The 27,197-nt window shown below is 31.4% G+C and overlaps 1 protein-coding gene across 4 annotated transcripts in view; it reads right to left on the reverse strand.

Moving 5' to 3' along the window:
• Positions 1–109: 109 nt before the first annotated feature.
• The window catches only part of LOC136774001 (diuretic hormone receptor-like), a 65,995-nt gene continuing 38,907 nt past the window's right edge, over positions 110–27,197 (reverse strand). For all 4 annotated transcript variants that reach the window (XM_066728014.1, XM_066728013.1, XM_066728015.1 and 1 more), the window contains 9 exons: positions 7,260–7,446; positions 6,353–6,446; positions 4,397–4,490; positions 4,244–4,324; positions 3,345–3,421; positions 2,092–2,205; positions 1,827–2,012; positions 1,606–1,760; positions 110–1,426 (listed from right to left, as the gene is read on the reverse strand). In XM_066728014.1, the coding sequence (XP_066584111.1) occupies positions 1,288–1,426; positions 1,606–1,760; positions 1,827–2,012; positions 2,092–2,205; positions 3,345–3,421; positions 4,244–4,324; positions 4,397–4,490; positions 6,353–6,446; positions 7,260–7,446 (1,127 nt within the window). In that variant the 3' untranslated portion in view covers positions 110–1,287. The remainder of the gene's footprint in view (positions 1,427–1,605; positions 1,761–1,826; positions 2,013–2,091; positions 2,206–3,344; positions 3,422–4,243; positions 4,325–4,396; positions 4,491–6,352; positions 6,447–7,259; positions 7,447–27,197) is intronic.

Below are 27,197 nucleotides of genomic sequence, written 5' to 3' on the forward strand. Positions count from 1 at the left end.
CAATAAAATTAAAAAAGAAGCTAATTCTACTGGAAATTGCCGATTAAAGTATTTAATTCAATAAAATAGTTTTGTTTATACTGTTTTATATATATGTATAGTAAAAATTGACTTTTACTATCTACTATCACGCTTCTTTAGACACTTTGCGAATGATATTAATACCATTGTATGCCAAATTTTGCATATATATATATATATATATATATAATATTAAACTTCAAGTTGCTTTTGTACATGTACCAGATGGTTTGTTAACCGTATCCAATCATATAAATTAGGATAGGATGAACAATCTGGTAAGAAAAAGCGTCATATACCATTTTTGAATGTTGTCCTTGCTAAATTAAGCTATTACAAATTAAAGATTCCTTAATTTGAGACTTCATATTAGTTTTGAAGATCATTATGGCGAAGTCTGAGCGATAAAAGGAATTCGATGGATTGTTTTGCCAATAAGACGTAATTAAGCAATTTTTAATCTTTAATAATTTCTTCAAAAGTTATATTTGAAACAGGTTTTTGACTTTATTTGTATTAATTTATACTATTTATAACATTCAAATTTATAGGATTAGTAATAGTTAATGAACCATCCGGTATATTGAATTTAATTTACACTATTAATCATGGCTGTTTAAAATGTTACATAATTCAGTTTTGTACAAATTTAAATATGATGTAAATTAGCACAATTTTACATAAAGTAAGATCAAAAACGATACAAAATTTCCGAATTTTTTTTTTACAGTTTTATGTCAGTTCTACGGTTTATGTTATGATTACTCTTCTATAAATTAGAGAGATTCACAAAAAAGGCTTTCAATGGTCCATGATGAAGTTATTCAACTTTAAGATGAAAATTCTTTAAATTATCAACATGCACAAACTCACACACATACATCAACAGCACATTTGTATGCGTGTTTGAGTATAACAGCTACTCAAATATAGGCGAATAATATATTTAAACAGGGAAGACATATTTCTAGTGTTATAACTATTTTTACAACTTTTAACATGTGCTGTTTAGTAAACAGTATATATATACAACAGATTATTAGTAAGATTAAATAGGTATATATAATACAATGTATTAAGCCCTCAAAAAAAAAAAATAATCAAATTTGTGATATTGATAATAATATATATCTTTTTCCTTTTTTAAATATTTGGAAAAAAATATTTTCCTTCTCTTCGATGCTTTTTATTAAGGTCAATGCAAACTTATCAAATATTTGCAGTGTCGCATATGTAACGTTATCGTTAAACCTGAACAATGCGATTTTATTCCTCACAAATGGCTCTCTTGCAAGGTTTATCAAGAAAAGCTGTCGTGGAATTTGGTCCTACCATTGTCGTCGTCGTTGTTTCGCTTACTGTGGACTCCCTCTTCCGATATGCATCTGATGGCTGACAATTAAGCCTGAAAATTAAAGTCAAAGATAAATCAATACGTATGGGAGAAGAAACAAGAATAAGAACTTTGATTATTTAAAAAATACGCAAAAATCTTATTTTTATCAAATATATACTTCTGGCAGGTCTTTCTTGTCGAGACTCGTGACAGGTGATAGTTATTTTGAGCGCTCGGACAAGAATTACCTTATACTTTCGTTTGCCGATCTTGGGGACCAATTATTGTAAATCGACCTTCCATTGCCAAACTCTCTTGTTGCGCTCCACCGTGCAAAGTGGTTCTTTACAGCTACTTGAACTTCGGTGTTTAGGAAACAATAGGATAACGCGACAAGAAGGCCCTGGAATTGAAAATTTTAGCCAATTAAATATTCCATAAGGACGACAGAACTTCGGAAATTATTTACTTGGATGGAGAGTAGAAGGGCTCGCGTGTATAAAAAGGCATTTGCTACTTGGCCTTCCGTTGGTCCAGCAATCACCAGAATGTACGTAACGCCAAGAAGAGGAATCAGTACCAGAAGAGCTTTTGAAGCTTTCCAATATTGTTGGGTCTCCATATTGTTAGCTGACCATAGTTTTGTTATAAGCACCTTTTGCAACATTAATTTAGGATTAAACAAATTATTATTATATATTGTCCTTGTACAATAGTCAATGACAAATACTAACCCACATAATCATGAATAGAAAAATAACATTTGCGCTGAGGACTAAGATGGTTGGTGCCTGATACAGCCAGTCGTACGGATGTACAGTCATCCATGGACAGGGAAGGACAGCATCCTAAAAACCATAATTTTGAAGAATAAACTGAACTCTGTTTTTTTTTATTAGTTTAAGGATATTTCAATTGGACAAAATTGATTTTTTTAATATTTAATAATACTATAATACATGTTAAAATTATGCTAATAAAATTTTAAAATGAGATTCGAAGCCCTCTTGAAGTTCAATCTATAAACGTATAATTAGCACAACTTCAATTAGATCGTTACTCAAAACTTAAAACACATTTTTCTTATCAGGTATCACAAATCTACATCTACATGGGAACGTGATAGTGTTTGCTGGAAAACGACTGTGTAATCTGGTATCACTAATTCTATCTTGCTATTAGGTTAGAGTCACGCTAGGTATACCTATAGGAGCAAAGGTAAGCTGCTGTTTAATTATATTTTGCACCAGACATCGATATAACGAAATATCCTTGGCTTATAATAGCATTTTGAAAATTTGCTGAAGATCCTCCAACTGTTATTTCTTTTTCAAAATTTTGACATGGAGAATGACCTTAGTTAAAACTCTTCATGATCAGTTTCATAGTTTTAATCATAAAAGTGTGTTAACAGTATTAATGACGTATATTCTTTTTAATCAAAATTCAGAGAAATTTTGTACGTAATATTAATTAAAATTGATTACTGAAAAGCACAAATAATTTAGTGCATGTAACGAAACGTTTGTTATTAAAATCAAGGACATTTTTATCTTAATGGCTTATAAAGTGTTTTTCTTAATCGATGAAGATCTATTATACGTTATATAAAAACTAAAAGGAGTCAGTTTTCGAAGAAAATTTCTCTACGATTTTTATTTCAGCATATTTATCGTGCCTATATCATCTGGGAAAACATTGACTGTGCACGGAACAGACATGATGAAATTTGATATCGAACGATTCTCAAATCCACAAATTTCTCTCGCTGTCGCTGTTTCACCCTAGCACCTATATATTTGTACCATGTGCACATATCGTGCTATAATAATAATAACACTCCTTTTACATATTGATGTGAGCCTGAGTGACTTGGTTAAATGGGAAAATTTCCACATTTTGATTTTTCCTATATAATTTCATCCTGTGACTGAATGGTTTTCGAGATTTTTTGTAAAAAAAGAAGATACAACAAATATTTACGTACCTGATTACCATCATTCATAGCGTTTTTATCCAATGACTTGGCGGCTCCCCAAATTGCTATCACCAAAGCAGGAACACCTAGCCAAACACATTTTTGATTATCATTAATTATAAAACAAGCATATCATATTTAATTATTTATTTACAAATTTTCAAGGTAATTCCATTTTTCACTCTGTTCTTAAATGTATACTTAATAATTATTATAATAACTCGTATAATACTGATAATGCACCTGTGTATATACAGGACTTATTTAATAGGTACAATTGAATGATTAAACTCGTCGAATGATTCTTGTTCCCAAGGTTCGTTGATGAAACTTGAATTGATTCGTTCGTATATAAATAATAGATGGAGAAATTTAAGAATAGAGAGAGAGAGAGAAAAAGTAAAGTCTCCAGTCTGATTTATAGAGAAATTAAAGAATTATAATTTTTTGAATTGTTTATCATATTAATAAGTATAGTGTCCTTGTGTGCAGTGCAAAAACTAAATAGCTATATACAATAGTTGTTCTGTACCAAAATAACAGAAAATTCAGCATAGACATAGTTTTTGTTTTTAGGCACAAGAACACAAATGTTGCTTTAACAATTGTTTTTAATGCAGAACAAGTTTAAAATACGATAATTTTCAAAAATGTGAAAATTATAAAACTAAATCCCTATACGCACCAACCTTTTTCATCGACTTTATCCATCAACATTTTAACCACATCTAGGACGCAACTCAATATCATGCAGATGATAGAATTAATCCTAGTGGAGTAAGATACTAAATTTGTTTGTTTTGCCTGAACTTTCTATTATACAAATATACCTCAGTAAACTTATACTAAGTAACAAAGCAACTTTATACCAAATTGCAGCTGAAACGAAGAAACCTATTACAACTTACCCCAACCAATTGCAAGGTAACATCCCAGCTTGATGTTCTCTCCAGTGAAAGTCTTCACTACCAACAGATACAGATATAGTCCTGAGAGAAAAGACAATTAAAAATGTTAATCAACGAAAATATAAAATTTGTGGATCGTTGCTTTGAGGATACCTTCGACGAACATCCAGAAGAAATTGGTTAGCTGGAAATATTGCAGAAGAGTGAAAACGATCACGCAAGTGGCTATGTCCATTTGGGTTGACAGCTGGAAAAAATAAGCGAGAAAAACGTTTCATTATATAGATTTGGCTCGGCTATGTAGTTCCAACGGTGGAATCGAAAGTCCCCGTTGCTGGCAGGATAATTACATTATCGGATTCGTTAAAAAAATTGCTCTATGGAGGACGAGTTTCACGTAATAAAGCAATGATTGCAGTGACGCAATCCGTATTAAATTAAGGATCGTCACAGCTCGTTATCCTCGGGACGATTTCGATTAGTAAACACTCGCGTAATTCGAATCCGATGCCTAATCTTATTTTAATTATCTCGGAAGAAGCAATTTCAGCGAGATGCACTCTGACCTTCGTGCAGCCCTTTCCAAACCTCTCAAGGGAATCCCAAAAATTATTCCAGGGATAAGAACGAGCAAATTGCACCCTGACTATTTCAACAATTTTTAACAGAGAAGTATTTCAAGCGAAAGAAGTTCCAGGGCCAATCTGGTAACAATTTTCTCCTCCTTGACTCTTACCCCATAGCAGCTAATTTCGCAAAAAGATGCTTCATTATGAAACTTTTTGGAAGTGACTCGCTTCTTCGAGTATCGCTTATCGATTCTCTGTTTAATAAAAACTAGTTTGACGAGACTCGATCGTAGTGGTCGTGCTAATTATTTCACGATTTATTCTTGTTTTTATTTTTATAATTAATCAAATTTCATAAATTGAAAGAATACGAAATTTAAGAATATTTTTCATTATTGTAAACTAATGATTTAATTGCCATAGGTGAAATAGGAGATTTGTGTGATATAAGTGTACGCAACTATTATAAACGGTGTGTGTTAATAAGCATCAAGGTTTTGGTAAAGGACTTATAATGAGAGAAGCAGTTGGAAAATCAGGAGCGAGAACGTAGCAATTAATTTCCCCAGTGTCCTTGGCAAGCTTGTCCTAAAGTAAGTTTGAAAATGGACAACGTTACGAATGAGTTGGAGATACGAGTACACACAAAGATAACAAAGACGGCAATGAAATAATACAGTTGCAAATACGTATTTCAGGTGCAACACTGCAATACGATATACTAATCTAATATAACTTTCCTGTCAGATAAATGCCAGGCTATTCGGTTAATGCCGAAAGCGTGGGCCTCATTGTGAAACAACGAACGTTATACAATTTTCTAAGTGACGTTTCTTAGGTATTTAGTGAGAATTTACAATTGAACATTTCAGTGAAAATGCAAAATAAAAAGACCAACTGTATTATGAAACTAATTTGTCCAAGTTTGAGAAAAGAAGGTCCGACTTTCTTAAAAGTGCATTTTGCATTGTTGAAGAACGTGGGTAGAAGGTGACAACAGAGGGAAGAAAATAGTAATGGTAAAGAGATTTCAGACGAAAAATCAAATAAAATTCTTGCATAAGAATTCTGCGCAAGCAGTGGTTATGGGTTTGACCCAATTATGAGAAACCTCATTATTGGAGGGAATTAGCCTTTCACCCATTTATGCCTAATATTCTTGTGCGCGAGGTAACTTTTTATTCGTCATGCTTCGTGGTACAGTATTAATTAATCCTATTATAAATACTCTCATCACTCCCCCTCCCCCTCTGCTTTACCATTTTCCCTCTTCCACAACCTTGATGAAGGGTGCATAATTACGTTATCAACAATAAAGTATTCTAAGTGGGAAATGAAAGGTAAAGAAACGAGAGGGAAATAGCATGAAAAATCTATTTTTGTCCTTTTCACGGTTTCCCCAACAAAGTGGCTCGCTGAGTTGGAAAACTCTTCGCCGTTCAAACTTTTAGGCTCGAATCGATTCCCGTGGAAAATCTTTTTCACATCTGACCACGTGTCAATTATATTCCAAGAGTTTTATCAATGAAAACGTATTTACGTGCATGACGGTGTTCAGTATCCACATGAGGTCGGTCAAAATATATGTGAACATCAGATTTGCGTGGATATTGTTCCTCAGGCACCTCAGCTCTCTGAAACACAAGGCACAAATTTATGGTAGCTTATTCTTAGAAATGTATATGAAAGAAGACAGCATTTTTAGGATTTTTTTTAAATACGAGGAAAGATCTAATTTCGCTAAAAATTAATAGTTGCCTTATGAGAAATTTGACCGTCGTGTGTGTGTTTCGGTTAAATAATTGGTGCTTTATGAGATTAATAAGCGGATTTCGCAGGTTTAATCAAATTATTCTTGGTTGGTAAGAATAAAAGGTAAAGTTATATGCCGAGTCTGGGATGTGAATGGTGGTGCATATATGCCATATAGTAAAAGTGGAGGGACAGAGAGAAACGTAGCTGATTCCATGTTAAATGCGTGCACAACTCGTGAGTTTACATTGTAAACAAGTGAATTTTCCCTGGAAGCTATTTTCCAGGCACTTCAGTGTGTTTCAATGCTGGTCGTTCTCTCTCATTTTGGTCTGTCCGTCGTAACAGTTTTCCAAATAAACGCAAACGATAATTGAATAAAACTCTAATTAATAGACCTATCACAGTCCTATGAATTTCTGAATAAAATATCCCTATATACGATCGGGAAACAAAATTTACTGAAAAATCATACGACTTATATATTAATGTGGTATATATGGTAAGTAATTAATTAATAATTATTCTAGACGCACACGATATATATAGACATAATTAAGGACTAACCTAATTGATATAATTATTCATTATAATTAAAAGTAATGAATAATTTATCAATTCGTTGCTATACGAGGGACACACCGCATAGAATTAGTGAAAATAATTAAAAATAAATGGATTAATGATGGGCTTACTTGTAATAAATGAAGATGGTAACAGCGATGATGAGCGTGAATAGGGATAAACTGTATCCAGCAAAGTAGACCATTGTAGTTATTTCAACCCCAGGCTCCTTTGTCGGCAGTTGTAGGTTGGTGCACAACGAATAATTGGACGACTTATCCCATGTCCCATTAGGCGAGCACCATCGACTTACGTTCTCTGCAATTGCAAATTTCGCTTTCATTAACCTTCACAAACGACCATCCAAATACACGATTTACTACTAAATGTGCGTAATAAAACTATTAGCTTGTACTCTCCCATATTTCAATTAAATAACAATGACCAGACTAATAACTTTTAAAGCAAATTTTGTAAAATGTTAATTTAAACATTATATTCTCTCCCTTCAATTTAAAACAAACTTTCTGAGGAAAATGCCCTCGTAGAGGGTAATTAATAATTTCCACAGAAAGTTACTTCTAAAAAACATACTCTATTATTTTTATTACAAAGACTTTACACGAAACATATAAGGTAGAAAATTGAGTATTTTAGTATTACATTCTTTTTGTAAATTATATCATTTCTCTTTTGCATATATTACCTGTGTTCAACGCAATTACCTATAATAAACCAAATTTATAGTATCTTTCGCAGTTAAATACATATTGTATAAAATATTGAAATTTTACTCTGCCATCCTCTCAACTAACTTGTGCATGTCACCTACAATTACCGGCTACCACGCTACATTGATTTAATTACAATACTGCAGTTGAGATCTTCCAATTTATCGTGAATATTTCTATTATAAAGGACCTCGTAGAAACTTTATGGAAATGGGGTCTCGGTAGATTTGTCCAAAAGTTTAGAAAACTGTTGTTTGTGCCTTCCCGATCAAAAGTTTTCAGGGCCTCAACTCTCGTTAAACTAGCATTTAAGCTTCGGGAGTACTCAAAGTTCGATATTCCATTATTTCAATTTCGATTGTCTTGTAAATACTTGAATTAAAATCTGTACATTGTCTTAGAAAGCTCTTGGAAGCAGCTACCAAAATTTACAATGAAAAATATAGGTTTAGCTGTCAGAAAGTCAAAGTAACCTGCATTTGACCTTGAAGATTGCAGTCAAGGTTATACCAATGATACCTTCTGATAGATTTTTAAGAGTATTTTTTAGAAGACCTACATTGTTTCTTTCTAAAATGCATGGTTTTCGAATTATTCGACTGCTGCACTGAACTTTCCCTCAGCATTCTTTTGGTTTCTTAGTTAACTCAAAGTGGTTGCTTACTCGTAGCTTTCTAACTTCGATATTTCTATTCTAAATATATAAAGCAAGAGATCAGTTAACGTGTTATAAAAATTAATAATTGTATATAAGATTTAATAAAATTCTATCACATATATTAAGTAGTAGATATAAAATAAAAAAAAATAGAGATTTAAATAATTTTTAAATCTCCAAAAAAGAAGGATGATTATTATGGAAAAGAATAAAAAAATACTTGGGTAAGTGAAATGTATATAGCAGCCAGTTTAGATTTGTTATAAAGTAGGAAGAAACTTTTATTCCAAAAGTGTCGTAACTTGTAACAATTCTTTTAGCCAGATGATAAACAATCCGTTTGAAATCTGTCGTACTGGTATTCGCAACGTTCGAAACAAGAGAAGGAAATGGCGAATACTTAACAAAGTGGGTCATCTCGAGGAATTTAACTTGAATAGTTTCCTTTCGATTCCATTTCTTTCAAATGTGTTACCTCTCATCAGCTCCGGAAGTGAATTTCAATCGAAGGAAGTGCTCTGAGAGGGAGGTGAAATAAAGAGAAAGTGGAGGGAGAGTCTGATAATAGTTTACTTTCCACTTTAATATCGGTAAGCCTACGTAATATATCTCAAGAATGAATTTAATCGTAGCGTTCAAAGTAGTTTTGTTAATTAAGTTAATGCTGCTATCGTTGTTTTCAGGCATATGTATTAATTAGAAAAAGAACTTTATTCTCGAAACAGCGGGATCACTAATAATGATTCCCGGCAGGAGCTTGCATAATTAAGGAACTTTTCTCTATAAATTCGCCAAACTGACTGAGAAGAGAACAAAATAGGGGACTGACTCAACTAGTTCCCTCGGAAAGCTTTGATAATATACGAAATCAACAAGTCCACCAACTCTCGTCTTATAAATCGCGGAAAGTTTATTAAAGAGCAACTCATTCTTTCACTACCTCTGACAAATTTGCTTTGATCGTTTCTATTACTCATTGTATCAATTTATGTTTTATTAATGAATTTCAATTAACACAAACACAAAATAGTTTCTCGAATAATTTATTTTTATTTAAAAAATAATCACGAACAATATCCAACAGTCTCTTTGCAGTGTTTTACATGAGATAATGAATATTTCTTGGAAAAACTCGGATTAAGTTACGGCAGGCTGTTAACGAGCTTGTTTTTTTAATTTTGTTAAGCTTAAAGGTTGCCTCCTCATCATTCAAAGATTGGTTGTAACTTTCTATTACTTTTATTCACAAAGTTATAATTTTTATTAAAAATTCATTAAGTACGCAGAATCGCTGCAATGGCATTTTAAGTTCAATGTGTATTAGAAGCTAAGGACATTTTAGATTTATCAGTGTACCGATCGAAGTAATTAGAATTTTGTCCTCTTTATATCATATTAAAAAATGTGAAAAATAAAACTGTAGTCTAAAAAATGTATCGTGAATTGTGCATTTTACGTGGAAGTATATATTTATCATTTTTAAATGGATATGTATTTATTTCACACCCGGTATAAATGTGTATGGTCATAATATGTTTAATACGTATACTCTAGCCTGGAATATAGACATATAAGCGTATAATGCTAAGGAACTCTGAAAGGTAAAGTATTCTAATTGCACAGGTCTTGCATTTTCAGCTGCAATGGCTATTCAAGCAACGTGACTAATAATTATAAATCTATCCCGTAATAGCGTAATGATCTTTAATAAGCTTTAACGTGATAATAGTCTGTAGTTACTATAGACTCATCATACAAGCTTACCAGGAGTATTTTTACTGCATTAATGTACATTCTCTTTATTATACGATTTAGGTTATTCAAAAGAAAACTTTACTAACGTTTTTATAATAATATAACTGATAATAAAACGGTATATAATTCTCAATTTCATATTATTGATAATAATACTACATTATTCGAATGGGGTTAAAAATCCGACCTACTTATGATTTTATTTATAAGAGTAATTTTAATATTTACAGAACTACAAATGTACTTTTATCCATAATAAACCAAAACATAATATCAAAGTAACAATATTTATTTGTTTAATTAGATTTTTAGGTAGCTGTGTGAATTCTTCTCTACTGCTTTTGATAATATGTTAGCCCATGTCAAATCGATTAATGTGGAATATCGATAAAAAACTATTTTTAATTTTTCATTATTCAGCACAAATTGCACATAGCTTATCTTGATAAAGTCTTATATGCAATATGATTTATGCTTTAAATTATTAATATTTTTTAATACAAAAATAATTTTTTATCGGCGTAATAGTTTAACAAAGGATTGTTAAATCTCGTAAGATATTTTTTAATAAAATAAAGAAAAATGTAAAGAAATAAAAATATGAATGAAATATAATCTCGATATATTATTGCCAATTAAAATGACATTATTACATATGCAGAGGTCATATAGTTTTTATATATAATTACAATACTACAAACAAGTTACTTCATTTATTTTTGAAATGGATGAAGCGCTTTAATGAGATTTATAAGAGATAACATACAAGATATAAGAAATAATCTAAGCAGATTTTATACAACGTATGGGGGAGGGTAGGGAGGTTAAATATGAAATTTTACATGATACATTGTAAGTTTATGGGGATTATAACTGGGCTCCCGAGTAGCTTTAGACGGCAAGAATTTATGCCATAGCGTGGTTGAATTTTGGTCTCTTTTGAATAAAATCTTATTGCCTCGTATTTTTTCCAGAAGTCCACCTCAAGTGGACTACTCCAATTCTCTCAGCTCTTCCATTTGAATAATATTATTAAGCTCTATAAATCAAATATGTTTTTACATGTACACACACTCTGCTATTTTGTGTGTTCACACAGAAACCTAAATCTCTCCTGTATGCTTTTTCTAATAGAATCAATAAAATGGGCGAAACAAAATAAATTTTTTCAACTTGAAACTGCTAAATATCTGAAAAAATATGTACTTTAATATTTTTTATAGATTCCCTAATAATCTTATTTTAATAATCTAGTAGCATAATTTATTTTTCGATTATGATGCTTAAGAATGGATAATTGTCCACCAAACGCACACATGTAATTCTGTAATTTCAATATTACTATTTCCAGTAACAGGTGTTGTGTACGCGTTCTTTTCATAAGCGAAACATTTCCTTGGGTATTAAATTGATTTATAATATAGAAAAAAAGCACGCGCGGGCGCTATCCCATCTCATGCGGAAATCGTCTCAGCATAAAGGCCGAATGGTATCATTGACATTCCTGCAACATTTTCGATGCATCAAAATTATTTCTAATTTTATTTTTATAAAAGAATATCAATAATTTTCTGAAACTTTAATATTTATTGATAAGTATACATTTCGTTATTCATTTTTATCGTTTAAGGTGCTCACATTGGAATTTTTAGCCAACGCGACAGAAGGAAAATCCTAATTTTCTTTTGTTGTAACAAGCTAAAGCTTTTCAATTTGCAAAACAAATTTTGTCGCAGCAATATGGTTGATGCTATCCGCCTTTATGCTGGACGTTTTCCGCATGATATTTCGTAATCGAGTTACATTTCGTTAGCAAAGGGAATTCACAATAAACAAGCACCCAAAGGAATTAATTTCCATCACGCTCACGTACTTATTCCTGGACTAAGCTAAGAGTGGGAACAAATTTATCGTACACCTGAATTAACCGGAAGTTTCTATATACCGAATTTTTGACCAAATGCAATTCTTATCAAGAATCTTAAAAAAATAGTTGCAACAAAAGTTATTTGTTTTAATAGACATAGAATCCAGAACTGAGATAATAGATAGGTGGTTCTATTTATAAACTTCAAAATGTGACCTTTGTATGACCTTTAAGTGACTTTCCAAGGTCAAAGCAGCGTTATCATTTTATGTTGCTTTCTATCAAATAATTATTGTAATAAATTATTTTCTCTATAGTGTTTATTTTCTAGATGTTTGACTGGCTTAAAATTAAAATAGTTGGCCATGGCTTTAGCTTCCGAAAAATTTATTTAAAATTTTAATAAAAAGAGCCTGAGGTTGTAGATATCTTCCTAAAAATGAAAAGGTGTCATTTATCACTTTTTCTTCTCATGCATGGTTTCATCCTGTCAAAAAAATTATTAAACATTTGCAACTATTGATACTTTCTTGATAATCTAAGGTGCTTAAAGTTATTTTGTTGCTTTGCAAATTATTGAAAGACATATAAGAAATAGTAAAATATTCTTCTTTTAGGTTTCTCGCTAAAAAGTCTTATACACGAAGCAAATATTCGGTCTATGAAAAGGATGATTTTACGACAGAGCTTTGTATTAAAAATTAACCGATGGAAAGCATAATATAACGTGATTGTTAGGACTATCACTGATATCAGATTCGAAGTATAAATTGAATATTTATATTAATATATGTGAAAGTGTCTTAAAAGATCCAATAATTTTAGAGGGGGCTAAACTTAATATCAAAAATAGCAGACCTAAGCAATTTGTTGCAAATGGCTGAGAGATTTTTGGTGTAATAAAATGTTTTATTTTTTCTCATAATGAAAAGGGACATTAGGATATCAGTTGTCCCTCTATTTTCTCTCACATTCTACTCTTCCTTTTTCTTTTGTCTTGCGAAGAATGAGCTTAGAGGGCGATTGACCGCGATTGCTTGTTTGATCATTTTTTTCGACCATAAAAGAGAAATGAAAGCTTGCAGATAGCTATTACAGGCTGGGATGATGGTACGATCGCTAAAAGCTGTACTATCTCCTGATAAACGTTTTATCATCTTCTTCTCGATCTCACAACCAAATTAAACACTTGTTTTTTCTCATCTTGTGCACCACTTTCAATATCCTGCTGATTCAACAACATTTCATTTATTTATGATTGTAGACCAAACAAAAACAGCAATTCAATCTCTTCTCTTCTTCCATTCTTTTATTATATGATTAATTAAGATATTTATTAGGTTTTTATGATAATTGATGTGTATCTTCTACTTCTATATTTTTTATTTTGCTTTGGATGCACTTTATTACAGTCTTTACTTTCGAAAATCAATAAAAAATAATGCTATCAAATTTTGTACGAGTTCGTATAGGGAATTACTATGGTTTGTAGCTTTGATATTATATGCTTATATCATGTAACTGTTGTAAATAATTTTGTTGGGGTTTTTTTCTCGTATTATTTTATTATTATAAAACACACGAGGGTGCGATATTTATGAGACAAAAATATTATTTTTTACTGAATAAACTGGAGTACGAGAAGCGGCTGAGCGTATACCCTCAGGAAAGGATACATGCCGTTTGTCTTTTTTGATTTTCGAAATATTAAGCTACAAAAAAATCTTAAATATACGGTGTTCCTTTTTCAACGTGATCAATTATAAATTTTTTAAAAAATTGGATCAATGTGCACCAATTCTTATATTTATAAATTTATTTTAAATGTTAGTGCAAAGTAACACTTAAGATCCAATTTTTGAGAACAGAGTAATAAGTTTTTTATCGCGGAAGAGAGACCCTGAAAATGAAAATTGGAATTACCCATTAATCAGTAATGGCAGTCACGTTTTACTGTAAAAACTAGATGTGTCCAAGTGGTACAGAATTAAGTTGGTCAGGCTAAAAAACGTGACTCGCATTATACAAAAGACACTTAGACCACAAAGTAATAATTATGTACATTCGATGCTCGAATCATTTATCAAATACAGAAAATAATTATTAATTTTCGCGTCGCACAGTCCAACAAATTATTTGCATTTATATGTATATTTCATATTATTATCCTTTTAAATTCAATTTCACCTTCAATAGCTATTTTCTGTTGTCCACCTGCATTGCTTTATACCGGAAAATCAGAATAGATGCTATTTACGTCAATCGTACATATTTGAATAATTCATGGTGGCAAAATTCATGATTATTTTGTATAAAGCCCTACAGTGTTTATTTCACGAATTCTATGTGCTGTTTAGAGCGTGTTAAACCGTAGTGAATAATTGATATGAGAATAGCATATTAATTAAGAGTGGAAGTGAAAGACAGTAGGAGATAGATATAGCTCTAGATAAATAGATAGATAGATAGATAGAGAGAGAGAGAGAGAGAAAGGGGGGGATTCTACACGTTTAAGTGGTGAGCAATTAACAGGGTAAGGTGGGAAGTCTAGTTGACGTATAACACGAAGCTTTGAAAGGGAACTTTCGACACCGAAGACAGTTTGATTCATTTATGGATGCTCCTAGCTATTATTTTATTTATTGATTATGAAATGTCTTTTAGTCTCCCTATAGGGGTCTGAAAAATCGATAAAAAGCAATTATGATTTATTTTATACAGAAAGAAAGAGAGAGAGAGAGAGAGAGAGAGAGAGAGAGAGAGAGAGAACTATATTATATGTCTACAACAACAACGAGGGAGGTAGATCATTGGAGTGTATTCCATATGTCCGGAGTGGGAAGAGAATTAGCTCGTTGAGATGGAAAGCGGCTTGTACCAACGTAGAACAGGAAGCCTGGAGGAGCATGCCGAGCTCTGTAATAATTTAATGTTCAATGTTCAAACACACAGTAGTACGGCCAGTGCTCCGTAATAATTCGATACTGTTTACTTACATTAGTACCCAATGGGGTCGCAGCACTTGCCTAGCCCAGTTCTCTCTCCTTCATACACTAAGTGTAATTATTGTCAGTTTACGCCACACGCCGACCGCTAATAAATTCACTGTTAAATGGATCATCATATTTATAAATGCCATTACATACAGTGTGTATATATACATACCATTGAAGACGTACTATAGGTTAAGCTTGTAAAAACTGTATTTACTCCAAAATTATAATATATATATATATATATATAAGATTTTTGTACTTAGCTTGGCTTATTAAATTTTAATTAACAATAAGTAGCTGTTTAAAGGTGTTTTCATAAAAATTAATATTTTACTGTTGTGAAGATGGAAAGTTTTAACATTTATGATTTCTTGATTCTTTAATTGTATACATATGGTATAGTTTTAAAAATATAAATATTGTAATAAAGAGAGCATTATATTTGTCAATTTTTTGTAAGAATATAGTTCTTAATTCATTTTGCACATTGATTCCTAGATTTAATGTGTAACGTGAAAGGATGAATTTGACGTTGACAGCACAGTGCCAATGCAATTTGGAGTAATGATTTTGTCGATAATTATCGACGGTAATTATCGATTACTCTTGTTAACTCTCGATTGCGATGACACTATGTTGTCAGCGTCAAACGACGCGTCATTTTACATCATGCATTTCGAACATTAAGGGGCGTAACCTGCAAATTCGTGTAAGCAATAAAGCTATAAAGTCTTGATAATAATGCAAACATTATAATTTCTAATTGTGATCGGTTGATTTTTTTGTCTTAAATTCTTTAAAAACAAGCAATTTATTTTGTAGCTTTAATATTCTGTGGTATTCTTACTGATGCAGAATAATAATATCAGATCTCTGAATTAACGAATATTCATCCTACAAATTTAATTGATTTTTCTTGAAATTTTGAGTAGCTCGAACATAGTCTTATAATTTTTGTTTTTTTCTACTTGTTCCTGTGCAAAAGACTCTCATAGAAATCAAGTTTTATCGGCCCGACGACGCCGCTCGACTAAACAAGAAACTTACTTCTCCCTCAACTTTTATTGACGTATACAAGATCGATTTTGCTCTGATTATTTCCTTCCCAGCAGCTTTTAATGACAGTAATCACGAGCGATTGAGACGAAGGTGAAAGCATCGCTCCGCAAAATGTTATTAACACTTTGCCAAGTGTTGTCCGTCTTAATTAAAAGATTTGCCCTTGGATATTCCTCCTAAAACTTGCATAAACTTTTACGTTTCATTAATTTCATTATGCTCAGCTCGTTACACTATTATTCTCTTACTCATCTTGGGTAAACGCTGTCGTTAAAAACTCGTGTGCACCAAATTCATCACCGTGTTATAAGTTGGAAATCAGAACATTTTCAAAATGAAAAATGAGCTTGTTTAAAAATAATTTTTTAGCATGAATTGATAATATAACAACGAGTCTATATATTCGTGAACTTCTATTAATGAGAAACAGAAACTAAGTCGCGTCTCAAGACTATATATATATATATATGTTTTCTTCTGGTAGGGATGAAAGTGGGGAGAGAAATAAAAAGGAAGTAAACGCTATAGCAAATGTATCCTTGGCCAGTTTCCTCTTTATTAAATTTATCGAACAGAAATGGATGCACCTATAATTTTATCAATGTCACCCTGGTCTTATTCTGCTTAGTTTTCAGATATCGAATTATTGGAGAATATTTAAACGTTTCTCTCCAAATACTTCCATTTCATTGGCTACAGTCACGCTTCGACGCAATTATTCCCTCAGGGAATAACAATAAGGAAGTATCGAGAAATGCGCGTTAATTTCTATTTCATTCGTTGCAAGGCATTATCAACAGCTGTTAACGGCTAAATATTCAAAAGTAACGAGGAGATTCTTCCAGGGGTGTGAAACGAGAATGTAGCAGGGATAAATCCTCAAGTTTGCTCCACTGAAATTGGCCCTTCAGGAACACCTTTAGGCTAAACTACTCCCAGGTGTGTTTTTTTTCTTGCACACGAACACGCCGCACCCTGCCGTCTGCTTTATATTCTCCTTTTTCTTTCGAAGAAAAAGCAAATTAACCCTGTTCCAAACTTCACAAATTTATCGCTTGCTGCTCTTACGTACTATGTACGAAAATTTTCTTTTATTTACTGTTACTGTTGACGTGGATGTTTCTTTCGGGTTCACGATTGATCATCGAGACTGATATTCATCTGTGAACCCAACAGGTAAGGCCAGAATTCCATTAACATCTAATCAATTGGTGTGCGATGATCGTTTGGTTGGAATAATATTCCTAGAATGGAGTAATATAACTGTGTGCAATTGGTATTCTGGTTTAATTGCAATAATCAATTATTAATGCTCGAGTTTCATTTCAATTATTAACAATTATTTAACAATTAAGTTTAATGTTCTTGTTGATTGATGAAACTTTGAATAATAATAATTGAAGAACTATGTAAATGAACGTTATCTACTTGAATAATTGAAAAATGTTATATTTTCTTATTTGTTTTTATATTTTATAGGTATTATGATTAACGGTTTGTTACTAAATATGACCGATAACAGTAATTATATTGGGTAAATGGTACTCGTAGACACCAATATCGGACCAATCGGATTAATTATGAAAGATTAATTAGCCTCAAGATTGGACCAAGTTAAGATAAATTGTGCGTAGCAGGGAGGAGGATTAGGAGGGTCTTTCGAAAGGATGAAAGAGTACTGTGCCAAGCATAGATTTGTTCAATTCTTGCCAATAATTTATTATTCAATGGAAAGTAAATTTTAATTTAAGCGATCATAATTCAAATCGGAAATTTTTCGCCATTAACAAAATTAATAAACAAACTACAATATCATACTCTTGAATAATAGTGTACGTTATAAGTTTAGATTTCTTCCTATAACAACGTATTAATAAATAGTGTTAGGAAACTCGGGAGACTTTCTCATGGAAAGTAGTTAAGTGAGAAATATATCAGGCAAGTTAAAGCGCTTGAATATATACACACACCACTGTAACGATTTCTAAGTGAGAATATGATGTTGTATACGTACATGAAAAGTATACGGTGAAAAACATAAAAATGAACAGTAGAAAACGTTGTTGCTTAGTATGCATGTGCATATATGTATTTTCACTTAATAATTCATTATCTTTGTAATTTTCAAGAATTGGGGCTTATACACATCTCTTTCTTAAAACTACTGAAATATTATGCAATTAAGGTATCCATTATTGTAAAATGTTAACACTTGATCTTTAACACATTTTTTGTTGTAATTTTTAATAAAATATTTTATACTAATTTTTTTATATTTCGATCAATATTAGTATATAGCTTCTTCTCTTATAATATTTTTATCAGTGAAAAAATGAATTTAAGGAATAATATGAAAAATAAATGTATAACAATTGGTTTTTACATTTGGGAGCTAATTACTTTATATAACTTAAATTAACAGTAGTATAGGTAAATCACATCCAAACTACGACACACATTTGGCGATTAATATTTTCAGACAAAACATAATTTAATCAAATAAATCATAGGCAGCAGGAGATGATTATAAATACCATGTTTGTATGTATATAACAGCAAACCACTCGCCTAACCGAAAACCGTATATTCTATTTAGTAATCGAACCACCGACAAATTATTTATAAAATCCATCATTGCGAGATTGTCATTATATCGTTATTTGTGAAAATAGATTTACCCACTGCACAATTTCGATTTCGGTTATACGAAAGCACAGCCATCAAATTTCTACCACGATACAGCATATTTATTTTAATTGTTCTGTATTGAAAATAAAATTCTATTACGTTCAATGTCTTTTTAAATTGCTGTTTTTATTAGTAAAAAACTTCTTATTAGAACATAATGGGGAGTTGCAGTGTTTATAAAACAACATTTACAGTAATCATTGTACAAGATTTTTAATTCAGAAAAATTTTTAAATATTTTGCGAAGAAAAAGAGATTAATTAAAGGACGGTTCCATACTAAATTCACTACGTATAGTTAGACAGCACTTTCTAATTGCCAGAAAAATAATTGTGATTTTTTAATTGGGTAATTTGTTATTAAAACAAAAATGTTTCAGAATAGTTTTACATGAATAATAAATAAGACATATTACCGAGTTATTGCTTCTGTGTGAATGCAGTTTTAACGTCTATATTTATTATTATTCAGTTTTAACTTTGATTGGTTTGGTTACAAATTTCTATTGTTCACTTCGTATTTTAACGTTCGAAGATTCTTTGTTATAGAAACCAAGTACGTCAGCGTTATTAAAAAAAAAAAAAAAAAATGAGTTAACAAACCTGTAGAGAATACATTAACAATTAAATAGATTTTCAAAAATTGTAAAATCAATTCAAATATATAAAATTTCTAACAAAACATGAAATTTTTAAAAAAGAAAACTAAGAATAGAACATGAAATTGCATTCAATGTTAAAATATTGGTTGTCATTTTATTTTCTATTGTTATTTAGCTATATCTATTTAAATATTTTAAAATGAATTACTCAATGATAATATTAGAACTTTCCTTGTATTAAAAATAAAGTTTATTTTACTATAAGTATATAGTAAAGTCAGTACCGAACTTCCTTATAGTCTGAGTCTTTGATGCAAGCTAGTATTGACTTGTGAATGCAGTGAAATCATTTATCGTATCTCACCTATTGTTCAGTTTAATCTTAATGAAGTACGATATGTCTCCACAAGCTAGGACATCACAAAGATGCGTCCCCGATTCTCGATTACCGAAGTTTCAAGGGGAATAACGCAATAAGAGGTATACACAATCCGTAAGCTATCAACACTACATCAGTATTTCACAGTTGAATTGCGAATTCAATTTAATCCTGCAAGAATCCATTCCAATTATCGACGATCAAACATTTTGCGAAACAACCTACTGCTACAAAGTAATATTTTTTATTACCGGAAAATAATTACGTGACTGCAACAACGATATAACAAAGAAGAGAGCTGTAGTAACATTTCATTGTAAATTAAAATTTCTAAAGTTCACAGACATTACCTTCCTAAAGCCTCATAAAAGTTTTTTGCAATCTCGTAGAATTAAGAAGAACAGGAAATTTTACTGCATATAAAAAATATGTTAATATGTATTTTTAATATTTCCTACATTCATATATTTTTAATAATTTTTCTGTTTTTAAATAGAAATCATAAGAATTTTATCGTTTTTCATTCACCAGTTTATTATGCCCTGTTGCGTTTCTCAATTTGACTTGACTGGGCTTGAATAATCTGTAAAACTTTTCTTGTCAGGGGCATCTGTCTCGTTCATTTCAGCACGTCCATCCCTAGCACTAACCTCAACCCTCCCTTGGTTCTCACCCTTCAACCTTTTTACACCGCCAACCACGACCAACAATTTCTTCTACTAATACAATATAGGCTCTGCAACAAAATTATCATGATACAATAAAGGGTCCCATTACCGAGGGTTAATTTTTTAAAGAATAACTTTCCTTCGATATTTTCCAGCCCAATCACCAATTTTATAGCTATTAACCAGCCAATCTCTATGGGAAAGCATTTCATCGTAACGTCATCGGTAAATAATGACGTCACGAATTTAGCAAGCAAATCCCCTTTATAACTAGGAAATGAAGAATCGTGCTGAAAAGTGTCAAAAGAAATTTAGCCCGAGGGGTGTACGACTCTTCATTGAAGCGCAAAAATATTGTATCACCCTGTATAAAGCGAAAGGAGCAAATATCACCTTATATTTGTACGTTAGAGGCATTTTCACAGATATTTATTTTCCCTCGTTTAACGCCCTTCTTTTTCTATCCTTCCTCGATGTCGCCACCGCTATTTTTCAAGACGAAGCAAAGACAATGGGACGGTAAAAGGATTTGAACATTTGTCACCGCTTCATGGATCGCTGAATTTTCACCCCTCCGGTAATACTTCTTCTCCCTCAAACCTATTACCCTCTTTGATAAGCGCCAAAGCTTCTCTTTTCTTCCGTGCTTTAATTCACGAACAAACCGCGACTACATGCTCTACATCTGTTCTTCAATGTACGTGCCACCATTATTTATGCACGGTCCCTTTAAACTTGCATAAATTACAGCACTGCAGTTACGCCGTAGTTTTTCAATTTACGATCTTAATTTACATTACTGAAAAATGTATATTTTTCTAAAAAGTTGTAAAAATAAAAATTAGGGGCAGTTTTTGTTTTCGGCAAATTGTGTGAATATCGATAAAAGGATTCATTACATGTTAATGGTATACTCTATGTATAAAAATTATACTTGCATTTAGTATGAAACGTAACCAGATTGCATGAATACTTTGCGTAAATTAAATTATGAAGGTAAATTATACTCGAGTGCAGTATGGAAAAGATCAAGGGAAATATCCCTCTTTTCGTTAGAATCAATAAAATATGCATTGAAATTTTTAGGACGTTTTATTAATTGTTTGTTCTCTTTAAAAAATTTAATGAAATAATTTTAAAAATTTTCGTATAAGAAAAAAAAAATAATCAAGATTATTGAATTTCTGTGGTAAAAGTCGTGTAAATCGTTAAACTTTAAATTCTTTGTCGCGCTAGTTCGTTAAGCCAATTAGTTTTTCATTGAATGTTTCTCATTATACTTTTAACGCAGTCCAATTAAAAGATGCAATTAAATCAATTTAATTCTCTGCAAGAAAAAGGTCAAATAATCGAATATATATTTTTGATAATAATACTGATTTTCATCTCATTCATTGTATTCTCTCAGTTAATTAACTTTCGCGACGAAACATTGCAGTTTTTTTTCTCTTTCCTTTTTGCTAGTAACACTTTGGAGCAAAATTGTATTTGGAGTATAATAATGATGCTAATTTATTGCTCGACTTGAGCAATTAGAAAGAAGAAGAAATAGTTGAGGTATTTATCCATGCTTGTACATCTAACGACTTCTGTGTCCTTTCTTACCAAGTATTAAATCAATTAACGACTCGATAAAGTTTTACTCGCGTCCTTAACGTGCTTGAAACGATGGAAGTATTGCGATTAACTGGACATCCTCGGGTCACGTGCAAAATTTTGCTAGAGAGACTACCGAATATACAGGGTGTTCGCAAAGTCCCACTCCTTTTTGTTATTATTTAAAAAATGATATATTTTTTAAATAAAAGCACGTGATTTTTTACCTTTTCTTCAACTTGTATTACAGTGGTGTGTATTTAACCTTGGAAGGTCACAGGAAAGTAACATTAAAATCAAATAAATTTTTTTTAACGCAACTCTCTATTTTTTACTGCATACTCTCTTGTAATTGATCTCAAAAACTTACTGAAATTCTAACGAATTATCCAATTCTTCGCTAGATATTTCTAAATGAAATTATATGTTGGGGGGTGGATGCACGTTTATGCACAGCGGTCGACCACACAGCTTCACAGCCAAACCTACATTTATAAATCATTTCAACTCGGAATAGCAGTAAATGATTGGATGAAATGATAAATTCATCAGTGCCTTGGAAAACTCCTGATATTTATAAGCTACATGAATATGCCATATAATATATCAAGGGTTGCTTTAAATAAAAATCAGTTTAACTTTTTTATATTACCTTCGTGTGACCTTAAAAGGTCAAATAAATGTAACCATAATATAATTTCGAAAAAGTAAAACAACTCGTATTATTTTATTTTGTTGAAAATGCGTCAATTTCGATATTTTGTGGGGAGGGGTTTTATAAACACTTTGTATAATATTCAGCATAACTTCTGCTGACTGATCAGTCATTGCTAAATACACCCAGATATTAAAAAAGTTTGCCCAGGTGATTGGAATTCCAAATAATAAATCGTAATAAGTGAAAATTGCCATTGGAAAGAAAACTGTACGTGTGAGATCAAAAGATAATCTCTCAAGTCTGCCAACTCAATAATAAAGTGGATAGAAAGAATTCTTAAAATCTTCCTGCTACACATGCGTTTGTAGCACATTGTTCTCTCGGATATAAGAAAAGAGAGCTACGTAAAGTGACGAAAACAAGTTAAGTAAAGCTTGTTTTTTCAATTTTCCTGTGGTACATAAGTTTGTTCTAAAAAGTTTGGCGAAACAAGGCTTTCTAATAACAAGTCATAAGTCTAAAGTGAAAAAAAATTAAACCAACCCTTAATATGGAGTTACGAGCTAAAGCTGTCGAGCTAGTGCAAGCCAGATACGAGAGAAAAGTCGAAAAAGAAAGTTTACTCTACTTTTTATATGAAATTATTGGCTCTGCATTAGTTTTATATTTTTTCTATTTCTTCTTTGTCGAAATAGAAAGTGAAAGTGGTAAGCTTATTTAAAGTTAATTACTTTGACGAGATTTAATAAACTTTTCTTTTATTAAGGTAAATATGTAATTCATATTTGAGGAGCGCTTAATCTAGGTGATATAATTTAAATAACATTTATGAAATAAAAATTAATTGTTTAACTCTTTAAAAAAAATAACAAGATGCAATAAAAACAGGTGTAATATGGAAATCATTAGGTTAAGTAACTATCCAGTATAATATCCTCGAAATTAACATCAGTTTAACAAATATTGTTTGTTTATAAAAATTGTTGATATCACTCTTGGTTATTCCACAGTAAATGCGAGGAGCCTTAAGTTTTGATTACAGACGTTGTTGCTATTTCTTTAGATAGCACGACTCACTAATTAACTGCTTTCCGCTCAAGTTCCACTCTAGTTAGTCATTTTACTACTAATTTTCTCTAATAATTATTATCATTAATATTACCTTCAACGCGGATCATTCGCTTTTATGATTCAATTTCTCAACCGTTAATAATTTCCTTGATTATTTTAAAGTTATCCTTGCAGCCTATGCGTATTTTACATGGTCATTATCAATGTTTGCTCACCATCAATCTATTGAAAATGCTCAAAATTGTTGAAACATTAATTTTAGCAGTTTCTATAATAATTGCTGATTCAATTCGTTCAATCATTTAAGTGACATTTTTTAACATTTTTATCAATTTCACGAATTACATTTTTATTCTATTATGCAATAAAAGAACAAATTGTCTTAATAAATATTGTGTTGTAGAAATAATGAGGAGTTTCATGAAAGAGCTTCATTTGTATATTTCTTGGTATTAAAAAAATATTGTTTAAATTAATTGAAAGGAGCAAAAGGTTCGTTAATTGATACTAACGTATTACCTATTGTACAAATTAAATACGTATTGTTAAATAAAATTGTATACAAATTCCTCACTCTTGCATCATCAGATATGAAAGCTGCTTTTATAAAACAGGATTTCTCTTTGTTTTTATATAACAAATATTTTAATCTAGCCAATCAATATCCAATGTGTACCCATGTGTCTTTCGACCAAACTATAGTATCAGTATTTTTTCTAAAAATTGGTATCACCTTGTTTAAAAAATACTGTTATTAATACACCTCATGACCATAATAGAAATTTAGCTACGACGTTGTTTGGGGTTTGCTCAGTTCCCTTTGAGTTTTGTGGGGTGCAAGTAAAAAAAAACCACCCATGCCCTTATCGAATTCTTAAAATTCTTTATGACTGACTATATCTAAAATAATTCAAGGCAATTATAAACATATAAAATATATAATTTATTCTACATTATTTCTACATATCCAAAAAAATATAAACTATAAAAATTAGAATAATATTTTTATATCAGCATTTCTTTATTTACGCTTTTGGCAGCTAAAATTAGAAACCATGATTTACAATCGTTTGTTTTACTTCCGGTCTATACATTTTGAAATAAATTCTACTAAGATCCCCAGTGAGAAAATATTCATCCAAATTTCGGTTTAGGGGCAATAATTATAATTGAGATGGGAATACAATAAAAATAACATGTATATTTGATCAGATCTTAAACAGCCCTAAACCAGTCTACCCTTGAACGAGTCCCTTGACGTCCATGACCTCATTAAAATAACAGTAGGTATACTATACGTAACTAAACCACACTATTTCAGTGCTACACCCCTCTTCATTTCTAAGTTCATCTGGCTAGATACTAGACAAGCCTGCACTGAGAAAAGTAGGTGAATTTCTACTAAGGGAGGAATTCAGTAATTTCCTGTGATATACGAGCACATATAGCTGTAATAAATTAATTCAAGCGCTCAAATATGCGGTTTTCATTTGCAAATTGCTGCTTTTATTTCGTATATTGGATTATCAGACAATATTGATATCTGTTAATTAATTTAACGATGGAAACAAAAAGTTTCAGATATAACACAAACAAATTTGAATTCGTTAGAATTCCTTTTATTTTTAGCACATTGGTTCAAGTTTGACATCATTCTTCGCGTAACTCGTCTCCTTAAACATTAAACAATAAGAGTTATCTTTTGTACAAAAATATAATTAAGAAATAATTAAGACTTCCAAGCACTATATAAGTGATATAAGTCACGCTCATGTCTGACTACTATATGATTAAAAATTGATTGCATATTCACTAATTAATCTTTCGTCTCCTTCTCCCAAATATACCAATTTACCACATTTTCAATGAATTCATTGCAATAAACGTTTTTATTGACCGTGACGCACTATTTACTGAAATTTATCGAATTTTATTAATTTGGCATATATATTGCATATATGATTCTATACGAAGAGTATATTTCATGCTTTTTTTGGAGCATATTTAAATTTGCACCCAATACTCCATTAAGGTTTTAAGCTTTATTCCATCAAGATATTTAACGAATCTAAATTTTATATACTATTCGTGCAGCTTGTATCACAGAATTTATATGGATTTTTGATTGGCTGATATCATATTGCCTTGTTTTTACACTTATACTCCACGTTGTTACACGAATGTATAGCATTGAAAGTTTCAACCGGATATCCCGTCAGCGAACATAAGGGAATTCATTTCACTGATTTTCACTGTAGCAAAAAGATTCATTTTGTCAGGTTAAATATTGATATACATCCACAGGTCCAGCGAGAAGGGGTTAGCTTCATTTTCTGCCGATTCCCGAGAGTGCAATACGTTTGCCCAGTTCGACTTATTACTTCTCGTTCAGGAAAGGCCGGGTAGTCCCAGTAGTTTTGTAAAATCGTTCGCTTCTCCTTTCTACTTCTTTTTCTTTCCCTTCCCTCTCCATCCTCCTGTGTTTCGTTTCACATTTTTACTCCTTTTTTTGTGTCTTTATCTGGCATCTTCACCACGCCTGTCCTGACAGACCGCGGTGATCGATTTTTTGCTCACTTTCACGCTTGATCGAAAATATTTTCTCCAAGGGACGAAAACAAGGGCTCCCATGTGACTTGTGGGAGTGCAAGCACTGTGCGATATAACTAGACCCTCAGGAGTCTCAGAAACTTAGAAATACCATGCCGGATGAAACTAGAGACTTGATGAGTCACGTTATTGGAGTACAGAACTGTTTAACTCTGATGCTGAAGAGGCATATACTATGACAGTAAACTCAATGGGAAAAGAACTTGATATTCGTTGAGGCAGTAAACTGAAAGTTATTTTGGTAGTTTTTTTCTAGTTTTTGTTCGAGAAGAGCAAGTAATTCATTATGCTGCTTAATTGTTTTTGAATAATTGTTCGTGTGAATTATATATATGGGTCACATATCAGTTAATTAATTAAATTAAATGAGAAATGATGGGAGATATCCTATCGATTTTTCTAATAAGATTTTTCAAAGACAAGTTGATCCTTGGTGAATTTATGTTAAAGTCAAAAATTAATTGAAAAATGCATCAATTTTATAGGGAATACAGAGGATTCTGCGGTTGTCTTTTTTTATTTTGTTGATTTTAATGAAAAATGGAGCGTAGCCTTGGTAGCTTTTTGGTCTGCTATTGAAAACAAACCCTCTTCCCATACTATAACCCACATCGTAAAGGACCCTTTGGCCTTTCCAACTAATTCTGAGTTATAGCTTATGCCTCCTTTAATTGTACTTCTTATTTTATCTCCCTCCATACTTAATTAATGGCTTTATCTTGCCTACTATAA

Source organism: Prorops nasuta, unplaced genomic scaffold, assembly GCF_024137725.1.
Source record: "Prorops nasuta isolate Cenicafe-Biocafe unplaced genomic scaffold, Cenicafe_Pnas_1.2 PNAS00006, whole genome shotgun sequence".
NCBI lineage: Eukaryota > Metazoa > Arthropoda > Insecta > Hymenoptera > Bethylidae > Prorops > Prorops nasuta.